This window comes from Periophthalmus magnuspinnatus, chromosome 14 (assembly GCF_009829125.3).
Source record: "Periophthalmus magnuspinnatus isolate fPerMag1 chromosome 14, fPerMag1.2.pri, whole genome shotgun sequence".
NCBI classification, from domain to species: Eukaryota; Metazoa; Chordata; class Actinopteri; order Gobiiformes; family Gobiidae; genus Periophthalmus; species Periophthalmus magnuspinnatus.
This window is the reverse complement of record NC_047139.1, coordinates 22,746,180-22,759,430: the sequence shown is the minus strand read 5'-3', so window position 1 is coordinate 22,759,430 and position 13,251 is coordinate 22,746,180. Positions and strand designations below refer to the sequence as shown.

At 39.4% G+C, this 13,251-nt stretch overlaps 1 protein-coding gene across 2 annotated transcripts; it reads right to left on the bottom strand.

Moving 5' to 3' along the window:
* Nucleotides 1–269: 269 nt before the first annotated feature.
* LOC117380897 (C2 domain-containing protein 2) lies at nucleotides 270–13,230 on the bottom strand. 2 transcript variants are annotated; one of them, XM_033977725.2, is made up of 13 exons: nucleotides 12,444–13,230; nucleotides 12,042–12,137; nucleotides 10,920–11,039; nucleotides 7,929–8,030; nucleotides 7,730–7,846; nucleotides 6,610–6,718; nucleotides 6,409–6,517; nucleotides 4,535–4,599; nucleotides 3,934–4,049; nucleotides 3,687–3,855; nucleotides 3,369–3,610; nucleotides 3,017–3,284; nucleotides 270–2,261 (listed from the first exon to the last, which is right to left on the bottom strand). In XM_033977725.2, exons 1-13 carry the CDS (start codon nucleotides 12,726–12,728, stop codon nucleotides 2,041–2,043), a joined length of 2,019 nt encoding a protein of 672 aa, XP_033833616.1. In that variant the 5' UTR covers nucleotides 12,729–13,230; the 3' UTR covers nucleotides 270–2,040. The 2 variants fall into 2 exon arrangements, with proteins under 2 accessions (XP_033833616.1, XP_055082425.1); XM_055226450.1 differs by having other exon boundaries at nucleotides 6,610–6,720; nucleotides 7,750–7,846.
* Between the last annotated feature and the right edge of the window lie 21 nt (nucleotides 13,231–13,251).

Below are 13,251 nucleotides of genomic sequence, written 5' to 3'. Positions count from 1 at the left end.
ATGTGGCTATAGGGGGTAAGTGAAAACCCAAACCTGATCACCCAACCCTCAATTGCATGAGATTAGAAGATTACTCAAACATGCATGACTCAGTCTAAATACAACTTATATTTCCTTGTATCATTGCAGAAGTGAATGATGAGGGAACACCATTACAACATGGTTTAAAGTTCACTAAAGTTCATTTTAGAATGTATTTCCCCTTAAATTCATAAAACAACTTGAGGAGCTCACTCATACACAAACAAAAGCCTGACCACAAGTACGTGCTGTCCTGAACACCACATTTCTTTATTTTAGATAGTTTCATGTAAACACTCTAAGATATGTTATGTGCATAGGCTTCTTGATTATTGACATACACAGTTGATAATGCCACTGCATTATTAGACCAGTTTTACCGTAAGTCTTCTGTGAGCGACATCTGGCACAGGAGAAACCACTGAATCTACTTTCTGACACAAATAACAAGGCATTCTGTTATATTCTGTCACAGTGCTGTCGCTCCACTGCTGCTGCAAAATGGTTTCCTCTTATTTTACAAACAGTAGTGAAGAAACATCTTAAACAAGCTGCTCACAAAACTAAAATACAATCATTTGCTGGATATAAAAGCACCCTCAGTATTTGGCTGCAGTTCACTCCAACCATTTCCTATTGTGATATCCAAAGCTACATGTGTTCTAACAGTCGAAATGAATCAATGTGGAAGTAGGGCTGGGCGATATGGAGATACAAATCAAATTGTCATCTCATCCATGTGATAATATGCTTTTTTTGTTTTATATTCTTACCTGTTTAATGTAGTTAGTTTTATTACCAACTACAGACACTTTAACCCACCCACTCCTCCTGATGGTCACCCCCTAAGGCTCTGAGTGAGTGACAGGTGGAATTAACCATATTCATAGTGTGTAGTACAAAGTATGAACTCCCAGAACAAGCAGACTTTATTTACCACTCAAAGGCAATATAAAGATATTAATTCTACATGAATCCTATAATCAAAATTGTGATTTGACTGGCTAGAAGAAAACCACATTATTCAATTTTTTTGCATATCGCCCACCCCTATGTCGAAGTGACGTGGACATACAACCATAGGCTTCATGAGTGCGTAATGCAGTTAAATATGGTGTTACATCACAGTCCCTGGACAAAGGATCCGGTAGTTCCCTTTGACACATTAACATCCCTGCTGATAACAGTAGTGTACATGAACAATACAAGACATAAGAAATTGCATATTAATCAAAAACACTGCAGACCAAAGGTAATATCACACTAAGGCTTGCAACAGTGTTTGCACTAACATGATATCGTTTGATAATGGAGGACCCCGCCTGTTACACGCCTAACAGTTTTATATGGACATACAGTTGTTATTCGGCTTATCTTTGAGTGAAAAAAAACAAATAAATTAAAAAAAATTCTTACATAAGTCCAGATATTATTAGTGTTGAAAAGCAGTAATCTTGACTATCCATGCACACAAATTCCTTTCTGAATTCATGAGAAACAAAAAAGGTCTTTCGCAAGAGTAGCTCCGGTCAATGCACTAAAAATCTAAGGACATGAAGTGTGCAAATCATTCACCGCACCACTCCTTTCTTCATCTTTGGTCCACTGTAAAGAAAATTACAGTTTCCTCATTCCAGCAGGGAAAAAGTCATCTTTGTCTTCCACAAATAAAGAGGTCAGGAATTACAGCCCAATACAGTTCTTTTTCTCAATAACAAGGCCACAAAGTGTGTTTTCAAAAGGTTGCATAAGATTAAGCAAAAGGAACATGCAAAATAATACCCTCTTTTGTTGTCAGAACATAAGAGCAATTCATCCACTTGTGATTGGGATGAAGTTAGGACTCTTTATCAAAAGCATATGGCAACAAAGAGAATATTTTCCTTTTGTATTTCCTCATTCACAATGCTAAAGGTCAGGTATGCACATGGAGCTGATGGAGCAGGAAAGTCAGCTGTACATGAGTCACTGGAAGCCTTGTTTGGGGGGGTGTTGGGAGGCGAGTTTGGGTCACTGGGGTCAGGTGTGGGGTTCCCCTGTGGAGGTAGAACCATTGGCTTTGCTCTTGTGTTTACTCTTGCGGTGGAGCATTCGGCTGAGGGTGGCTGTTCGACTGGCCCTCTCCACTGAAGCTGGAGACTCCAAAAACACCAGGTCATTATGAGACTGGCTCATGCCCGGCTCCTTCCTCTGGTGACGCCTCCGAAAGAACAGCCTCGCACCTTTCTGGAGGAAGCTGCCTGAAAAATTTGGAAAAGATACTGTTAAATTCCAACTATAACAAAGGGAGAAAGCACAGCTAAAATCTAAATAAACCTAAATAAAAGCAGTGCGAAGAACATTGTGTTAGATGGTAATTATCAGTCATTTCAGTAGAATAGTTTTGCAGAATTAAATACAGATTGAAGAGATCAGTTTAATCACCAGCTAACACATAGTGGATTACACCAACTGAGCAGTGTACTAAGTCAAACCTGGTTTTACACTGAGAGAACAGCTTTTGGATCTACAAACTGAACATAGAACACTGGTCAATTAAACCCAAAATCTAATCTAAAGTATTCTGTAATGTTAATCAAGCATAACATGCAATACATCTTGAGGATGTTTTTCATACAAGATTATGAGTTCAGTGAATTTGTCCTGTGGGGCTCTACAGCTCTCAACAATGACAACTATAGTACTGCTTTCTACATCTAGCAAAATCTACAGGAAGCATTATTGATACAAGTGCTTATGAAAGACTTACTCATGTGGACATAATGAGTGCTTAGCATCGCTTTCCTCTAAGTTGGCAGAGTTCAAAAACAAAAAGGTTCAAATAGTAGGAGAGAAAACAGAAACAGACTGCATCACTGAGAGGCAACAGATGGCTGTGAAACGAGCCAAGCACAGATTCTGTAAAATTATGCCTCTAGTAATATGTTACAACCTACAGCACTGAATACAAGTGTGTTAACAGATCTCAGATCTAAGACCAGAGACAAGGCCTCACCTCTGTTCTTCTTACAGGTGGCCTCCGACACACATAAGGACAGTGAGGTATTATCCAGCTCTTCTCCCGTATTGCTCTCCCAGTCGTCTGGAGGCCGGCCCACGCCACTGGGGCCTTCCTGGGCATTAGTCTCATCGGGGGGACTAAGGGACCCTGATGCTATCGCAGTGGTCACATCCTGACTGGAGCTGCCCTCCGACATGGAAGCGTCCATAGCAGCAGCATAGCCCACCATCAGAGCAAGCTCATCATCCTGAGTCAACGGGGTCTGAAATATAATGAAGTGAAAGATTTAAGTAACAAGACTAACTGTGATTGATAAACAATAGACAGTAAAAATTATTGGTGGTACCTTTGCAATGCCGGAGATGATGATGGTGCTCTTCTTCACTGGTGACTTGAGTTTCTGTTTGGCAGACTGGTGCAGCTGTCGAATGGCCGCCTCAGCCACAGGGTCTGTGCCGTTCAGCATCAGCAGCTCAGTGTCTGATGAGGACAGGGCTTTACTCACTGTGTTTCCCACCACAGAAGACTGCTCCGAAACACGCCGCTCCGACAACTTGGGTTTGGTGGTTATAAGTTTTTGTGAAGTGTCTGAGGAAAGAAAATATTATATGGAATAATTGTAGATATGCCCCCCACCCTGTTGAACTTAAGGAATAATATTTACCCATGCTGAGCCCCAAAGGCAGTGGCCGCCCGGGCTTGCTTTTCACTGCAGTGATGGTGGTGACCACTGTGCCACAGGGCATCACTGTGCGGTCCATCTCCACCCTCTTAGTGGAGGCTGGGGTCGGGGGCTGCCATGACCTCACCTCGCTGGGCTCCAGGTACGTAAACTAGGAAAGACAACAGTAACAAGGGTTATTACAAAACATGTATATTTTTGTAACTAAAGATAAATTAAATGTCCTCACTTCAGTAGTTAGTGATCCAGTCACTATATCTTTGGTCTTGAGTGCAAATGTTTGCTGTCCTTTGGGCTGCTTCTTCACAAGATCAAAAGGCACAGACACCTGGCCCAGCAATGAGGCTGGTGAAGAAAGAAAGAGAATAATAGATTATATATACACCGTGGACAAAATATATTAGACATCAACCATATATAAAGTTCTATAATGTATAACTTGGATAGGGCCTAAGGACCAAAATTAACTAGTCTGAAAAGTCACAGGTGAGTTTCAAGTTAGTTATCAAGTAAATATATATAAATGTTTCTTTTTTTATCACAAAGGCGTTAGAATCTTTTTATAGTCCAGACTCCAGACAGCACTCAATAACAATAGTAGTGCATTAATTATGACTAATGGATTATTTAAATAATCTGATTAGTTGTTGCAGTCTTATTGAAATGTGCCACAAGAAATCCAACAAGCTAATTAGCAGTGATCCTATTCAAAACAAGATGTGCTTCAGCGAGCTTCTTCAATTCAACTCTTAGTTTGGTTTTAAAATGAGTGGCTTTACACTTAGTTTATAGTCTAATGGAGGTTCAAGTAACTTGTAGACATGTCTTACACTCTTGAGGCTGCCCATCATTCACCAACTGAACTTTGAGCTCCTTTGTTCGTCCATTTAGTTCACTGCAGAAAGAAAAATGAATGATCAGAATTTAAATAAATGTTGCAAATGTTGCTGATAAAAAAAACAAAAACAACAGTAACAACCACGGATATACACTCACCTAAAGGGTTATTAGGAACACTTGTTCAATTTCTCCTTAATGCAATTATCTAATCAAACAATCACATGACAGTTGCTTCAGTGCATTTAGGGGTGTGGTCCTGGTCAAGACAATCTCCTGAACTCCAAACTGAATGTCAGAACGGGAAAGAAAGCTGATTTAAGGAATTTTGAGCGTAGCATGGTTGTTGGTGCCAGACTGGCTGGTCTGAGTATTTCACAATCTGCTCAGTTACTGGGATTTTCACGCACAACCATTTCTAGGGTTTACAAAGAATGGTGTGAAAAGGGAAAAACATCCAGTATGCGGCAGTGCTGTGGGCGAAAATGCCTTGTTGATGCTAGAGGTCAGAGGAGAATGGGCCGAGTGATTCAAGCTGATAGAAGAGCAACGTTGACTGAAATAACCACTCGTTAAAACCGAGGAATGCAGCAAAGCATTTGTGAAGCCACAACACGCACAACCTTGAGGCAGATGGGCTACAATAGCAGGAGACCCCACCGGGTACCACTCATCTCCACTACAAATAGGAAAAAGTGGCTACAATTTGCACGAGCTCACCAAAATTGGACAGTTGAAGACTGGAAAAAATGTTGCCTGGTCTGATGAGTCTCGATTTCTGTTGAGACATTCAAATGGTAGAGTCAAAATTTGGCGTAAACAGAATGCGAACATGGATCCATCATGCCTTGTTACCACTGTGCAGGCTGGTGGTGGTGGTGTGATGGTGTGGGGGATGTTTTCTTGGCACACTTTAGGTCCCTTAGTGCCAACTCGGAATCGTTTAAATACCACGGGCTACCTGAACATTGTTTCTGACCATGTCCATCCCTTCATGACCATCATGTACCCATCCTCTGATGGCGACTTCCAGCAGGATAATGCACCATGTCATAAAGCTCAAATCATTTCAAATTGGTTTCTTGAACATGACAATGAGTTCACTTTACTAAAATGGCCCCCACAGTCACCAGATCTCAACCCGATAGAGCATCTTTGGAATGTGTTGGAACGGGAGCTTCATGCCTTGGATGTGCATCCCACAAATCTCCATCAACTGCAAGATGCTCCTATCAATATGGGCCAACATTTCTAAAGAATGCATTCAGTACCTTATTGAATCAATGCTACGTAGAATTAAGGCAGTTCTGAAGGCGAAAGGGGGTCAAACACCGTATTAGTATGGTGTTCCTAATAATCCTTCAGGTGCGTGTATAATAAAATCTAGAAGGTGAACCCAAGATGGTGTACTGTTTTCAATGGCCTGTGCTCATTGGTGCATAGTAACAAAAATAATTTTCCGCATTACTTCGTCAATACGGGCTAGTACCTCCCACCATGTGATGCCAGAATTAGAGCGATAGTTGCTAGAGCGGAGCTAGCATGGGCTCAGAGCGGGCTTGGCTAAATCTTACAGAGCTAACTTTTAGGCTCTTTGAGGATTTAAACATTTTAAATGTTCACGTTGTGAAAATAGAGAAGAATCCCTATAATCTGACCTTTGTGAAAGCTGTGGATGCCCTGTCAACCAAACACGGGCATGTCTGAATTCCTAAATAATGCATTGCGCTCTATGGGCGAACTCTTTCTGGGCTCGAGCTCCTGGGAGCTGCAGTACCTATGGATCGGTCACTGGTCGATCTCACCCTGGGATAGAGGGGGAATGTCTTATCCAGTTCTATTATAAATCCATGACAACGACACTTACAAAATAAATGGCTGTTCCCAGGTGGCATTAGTGGTGTTTTTCAGAACTGAGGTGCAAAACTTTTGAGGAGGGTCATCCAAATGCAGCACACACAGTGGGTTTATGCTGCCTGAAAAAACAAGGAAAAGTCCATTTAGCCAACGTGATGAACACTCTTAATTCTTGTTTGAAATTCATACAAAATAACAAAGCCTCTGGTACCTGCAGCATTCACATCCTCATTGTATGTTGCATGAATATTTTTCACCAGCAGTTTCCAGTCATGGGCACGGGGAGGTTTAGGAGGTGAGGCCACTTTGTTATGAAGATCCTGTGGAGAAAAGAGGCAATAGTAAAATACACAAAATGTTTCAGCAATTACGGTATTACACATATGCACACTAGAGATTTTTTTACATGAGGCCAGATGTTAATAAGATTGCAATATATTAAATAAATTTGTATAAATGTCATGTTACACCATGTTATAACGTTCCCTCAGAGTTGTGTTACAACTAATGCATGTTTGAGTAGTCCTGTATTGTCCAGTGTTTGGTGCTTGAGAGCTCAGAAAATGTAGGTTTTCACCTATCCCCTATCCTTGTTATCAGTTCTGTACTTACTTGCAGTTCTTTCAAGAATTCAGACTCTGGGTCTTGCATAAATTCTAGCTAAAATATGTTACACTGATCTGATATTTTGTGTTAGGTTCAGGGTTGACACTTTTTGTTGTTCTTGTAACTGTTTATATCTTGTTGTTAATGTAAATGTTTTTGTATGTGACACTTGGTTGCTATGCCAACAAGTCGATGTGAAGGTTATGTTCATCAGTTACTGGTCTGGTTTCGGGGACTGGCTCTAGTGAGTTGAGACTACTGTTGTTCTGCTCTTGTTTTGCTGTGGGTTACGTGTACAGTAGCCCTTGTGTTCAGAAAATAGTAATTCAGCATATTCCTTACATCAGAACACTGCAATATGTTGCATAGCCATTTTTTTATACATCATAGATAGAAAATTTGCTGCTTGGAACAGTAAAATGCCACTATGGAGAGGCAGAGAATCAGTTTTGAACAAAAAGTAGTTCAAAATCAATATTGCAGTTTAATTAAGATCTTTAGAGATTAATGTAAGCTCTTAGAATTTAATACAGAGTATACAATAGTTTAATAACATATACTTTTATAACTGAAGACCACAAGATGTATAATTTTATTTAAAAGCTGTTCCTGAGACTTTTTTGCTCAGGGTGGGCAGCTTTCTGTCATAACTTGGAGGGGCACATTTTTTCATCTTTTGAGGCAGATCAACATAAAATAAACAAGCACAAAACTTGTCTACAAACCTTAACCTCTGAGGACTGAGTGGACCGGCAGCTCAGAGAAACAGAGGGATGCGTCCTGCACAACAACTGATACAACTGCTCCTTCACAATGTGGAGACTGCAGGGCCCGGCAACGCCCTATGAAGAGAGGTACTTTATGAATGGAAAGTGAAAATACATGATTATATATCAAAAGTAAGGTTGACGAATTTAGGATTACCTGATTGGGGACTAGTCTTAGCTGTAGCTCACCGCAGTCCAACTGGGAAACACCCCATGTAACCTGGACCTCACCTTCAGCCTCTTTCATCAGAAGGTCAAGCTAAAAATAAAAACAAAAACTGGTTTATGGCGTGAGTAAGAGAAATATATATGTTCATATTCTGTATCTGTATTCAGTCTATTTTTTCTGGGCTGAATGATTTGGGGAAAATATCATATTGTGATTTTTCCTGACAAAAACTCCGATTAGATTTGCGTTTCATGCCCTAATTCTAACATCTTATTTTCTCCATGCCCTCACTATAACTAGTATATATTCTACTATTTTTCATTGTTAAAAAAATTCCCATGGTGATAAAACATTTTCTGATTTGCAAAAATAATGCCAACATCATGATACCCATTTACTCATATTCCTTTTACAGTTGTATCAAAGAGGAAAAACCCTGTTGCCTGTCTCTAACACAGTGTCTGTTTCACATGATAATAGTGTAATATGATGCTTGTTTAGTTTGTGCTGATACATGGTGAGCAAGCATATGTCTAAATATCCTCTCAAATGATGCAACCAACTCTGAAATGACTGAATACAGGAAGACAGTAAAAATATGATACTCTTGGGTGGATAATGTCTTGGCTTAAAGTGTTTCAGGTTATGAGGTTATGGGTTTCAGTGAATAAATATTTTACAAGCTTAGCCTCTTGAAGTGCATCAGAGCAATGTTTACATCAATTACAACATACACAAAATGCATGCTGGCAAAGAACTAAAGTAACACAACATTAACCGTTCAAAATTCAGAGAAAGAATTAGCAGAAGGGTGGAGTTTATGCGTTAAGGGAAGACCAAACTATTCAATGAACTGGGAGATCATGTCAGAGCTTGTTTAGATTGCAAACAATGGTCTTATTGGTATCAATGCTCAGGTGAATATTCCGGGAAATGGTTCAACAACAGCGCCAAGGGATGTAGTAATACTGGAAATGTGTTTGAATCATTCCAAATACAGTTATGCTTTGCAATCATGTTGAATCTAGATGAGGTACATTTCCATGATATTCAGCAACACTTCAAATAATTATTAATAAAAACGGTTGGGTCAGCTGACAACAAACAAATAAACACTTTAAGTATTTGTTGTTCAACTTCTCTTTAAATGTTGCGGTAGTTTCTTTTTATTGGAAATAGAAATATGGGTCAGAAAGACATTTTACTGGGGTCTTTGTGAGTGTGGAGCAGTTAACTGATAAGTATTACCCATTACACAGTACATTTGACAGTAGACAGTGTATTTAATGAGATCGCCCATCACTGACTGCCCCCAGTAGGTCATTTAACATGTTCATGATATATACTGTCCACCCAGACCCTTCCTAAACACATGAAGCATTTCAGACTGTTCTAGTTGTCATTTAAATGAATAGCTGGAGACATTTGAAAGAACCTTCTGATTTTTTCCAGACTGAACCGAACAGAGCAGCCCTTTAAAGCCAAAACAAGACCTCTATTATGAGCCTGTGACAATAAGAGAACTCAAACAAAAACAATGCACTTCCACTTTAAACCCACCTTTGACCCATCACTTCAATTGTATTTATGGCAATGAGCTGGATGCCTGGACAAGTACTTATTGTCTAAAAATAGAGGTAATACAATTGGCTTACCTAGCATGGCTAATACCATCAATTACAACATGGCCTTCTATCCACAGATCCAGGCTTAGCGCATGTTAATAGCCCTTCACTACGTCGAGGTCATTGGAGAAAGAGGAGCATTGGATTAATTCTTTTAAAATATGACTGATTACTGGGAATTGGCCCTTATTGTCCATCTGCTGCATCATTGGAAACTCTTTAGTCTTGACTAGACAAGGTTAGACTTTCTAAAATGCCCCATTGATTTGCAATTACGTTTGTACAGAGAGACAGGAATTGCAATATTTTCATTTAGAACTTATGCCAGGAATGAAATAACAATAAGAAGGTACCATAAAAACTAAGAGTGGTCTGATATGGATTTTTTGAGCAGATCCGATATTTGCCGATACAGATATTGAGGATAACTTTACTTTTTGCTTCGTAAAAATAATAGCAAAATGTATTTATCTGGGATATAAATGCATTTGTTTCATGATTGTGTAAACATACAGCCATATTTTTACTCATTAGTCTGTTCAGTATAATCTGTTCAAAAAGACAAATCTGGCGCACTGAGGACAAACTGGGAATAACACATAGGCGCGGAGACTGGGACTGTTAGCGACATCTGGGGATAAGCATTAATAACCGATAATCCATTCCTAATAAAAACAGAGGTGAAACATATCGATAATAAAAAGGATAAAGAGTGTGGCATGGGTCAAGAAAATTTAAATGTCCAATATTAAGCAAAATTGACTTTGAGATTTTAGCCATGTTATAATGTTACATCATCTGAAACGTGCCTGGAGTTGTGTTTTGTTTCATTCACACATGTTTGAGTAACACTTTATTATTAGTGTGTTTACATCTCCAAAGCTCAAAATGCTCTGTTCCACCTTATGATGTCATGATGTCAAGTTAACAGCTACCCTTTACTTTTAGTTCAGTAAAGCCTGTCAGTTCCAGGGCTGAAACCATCCAAATTATTCTAGTAAAGGGGTATGGAGTTTAAAAACACAGTGGAGCACATCCTGTATTGCCACATCACAAGGTGGAAAACAGTATTTTCAGTTGAGAGAAGAGGTCAGCCTAAATATGCACGGTTTGTGTGTTAAACATTTGCGAATGAAACAAAACACAACTCCAAAGAACTACCCCTATCTCCACACAATTGGAAATAGGGGTGGTTCTTTGCAAGTGAAAACAGTTAAGTGTTTTGGGAATAATGTGTAACAAAATTGTGTGTGTTAAATATTCCCAAAGAAAAAATCCAGGGTTGTTTTCCCTTGTAGGTGAACTTTAATTGTGGTCTGAAACGCTGATCTATTGCTTCAAGGCTTTTAATTACCTGTATCTCCACAGGCTCTATGCAAACTGTGTATTTACAGGGAAGCGTTGCAGCAGAGTTTGATGATGCTGCGCTGACACAGAACTGAAGCTTTTCTGAGACCATCCTGCAGCAAGCCGCCTGACGGGGGAGAAAAAGTGATGCTTAAACTTACACACATGTAAATCCTGTACAAGATATTTGAATAGAGCCCAGTCAGCACATGAATCACAGCAGCCATTCAAATAAGAAAAAAAAAGACTCGAAGATAAAGGGACTACAGTATGCTGAAAGGTGCATTAGAAAAATCAATGTTTGGCAAATTCTCCAATGTTTAAAGTACTCAGTGTTTCTGCATCAACAGCAAAATATAAAGCTGACCGAGACTACAGGTTTGATGATCAGTGGAGACAATACCATCTTAATTACAAGATGAGTCTGGTGTGGTATGAAGTGGATGAGGTGGGCAGATTATCAAAAAGTAGTTATTGAAAAAAAAAAAAATCTGTATATTGTTTATAATAGAAAAATGAACGTTGTAAAAATAGATAATAAAAAATATAAATAAAAAACGTATTTTGTAAACTTACAAATAAGGCTTTATGTTCATATTTCTATATTCTATATTTCTATTTTGTGGGTAACCTTAACATCATTCCACATTTGTCTGATACTTAAGCCTCAACTAACAGATATTTTCACACATTTCTGTTGGAGTGACAGAAGATATCATTATTGGGATAGTCAACAAAAATAGAGAAATTATTTTTTGTCAATATGCCCACCCATTTATGAGAGAATATCTACACATCTGCACATGCGGTAGTTCTGGGCTCTCACTGCCCTTCCTTACATGGAGATTGACAGCCAGGTAAGCTTCTTATAATGAACACACACAGCCAGGGAGTGAAAATAAGCCTATTGCACCCTGCATTCAACTAGAGTGCACCTGGTATTTTGGTCCAAATTGCAATCATAACAAAGAAAAGGCTGAGCTAGCATTTGGGACACTGTAAACAGCTCTGATCCCTGCCAACAAAACAAAGAACTGAAACCATGAAGGTATAATAATGCCATATTATAGATCCATAACTGAAACCTATTAGACGTCTTATTAATGGAAAATAAAGACTTGTCATGTACCTTGTGAGTGAGGGACTTCTGAAAATTTATCACTTGACTGACCACAAGCTCAGAGGCTTCAAGAGCATCTTCTTCAAAAGTAAACACAACTGGACTCTGAAAACAACATTGAAGCAAGAAAAATGAATTATTGATAGCACGTGATTGTTTGTGTGCAAGTGAAGATGAAGCTAGGCAAAGACAACTCGAAGCCAATGGATTTAAGTAAAACAATGTGTAATCCTACACTGGCAATACAAACAAGTAGTAATGTAGGTGATCATAGTATCAAATGCACGGTTTTAGATTAATGATAAGGCGCTAGTCAAATCCTACATTGAACATTCATTGCTTAGTGCATGTTATGACAATTTATTGAAGTCACCTGCTCGTATGTAGAAGGAGTTTGGTCATGAGACTTACCTTGCACTTCCTAGATTCGCCATTCAAGGCTCTGCACCAAGCCGCTCTCCACACATTTTTCCAGCTTTTTAGTGACAGCGCCCATCCCAACAGCCCCTCTGCTTCTTTCCTTTTATCCGCATTGTCCTTTAAAGCAGTCGATTTTTTCTTGGTGCCCCCTAACTTGAAATACTGTACAAAATACAGTAACAGTGTAATGAGGGACGCAATGAATAGAGTCACCATGCATAGCCACTGCGGATCCTCCAAGCCAAAGAATGAGCCTGAACTTTCCAATTCGGACATTCTCTTCAAAAATCGCAACGCTAAACGCCCTCCTGTGCAAATTACTTCAACAATAACATAGTATTTGTTCAGCTAATGTACACAGGCAGTCCATCATCGCTGACAACCGCACAGTCCTCGAGATCAGTCATCAGATTGCCTTCTCAACTGGCGAAAGTGGTTTAAAAGTCTTAAATAGTGGAGTGAGCATCTGTACTATAACCAAAAAACAATCTGGTAAATTTGCAGGAAACTTATTTGCGCATTCCCCTCACACTGCTGCTGAATGGGTGTTAGCTTACCCGGCTAATCTAAACTACGACTCGTATAAACAGGCTACAATTCGTCCTTATCTGCAAAACCGCCGAAGTTATACAAAAAATCCCATTATTCCCAAAGTGGCTTCGTGTTTCGATAACCAAAGTCCAAGCAAGAGTCCCACAAAAACATTATGAAGCAAATGCAGCAGCGGTCGCCACTACACTTGCATTGCAGCTGAGTCTGACTGTACAAAGTTGCAGTTTGTTAGAGGAGGGTATGTGGC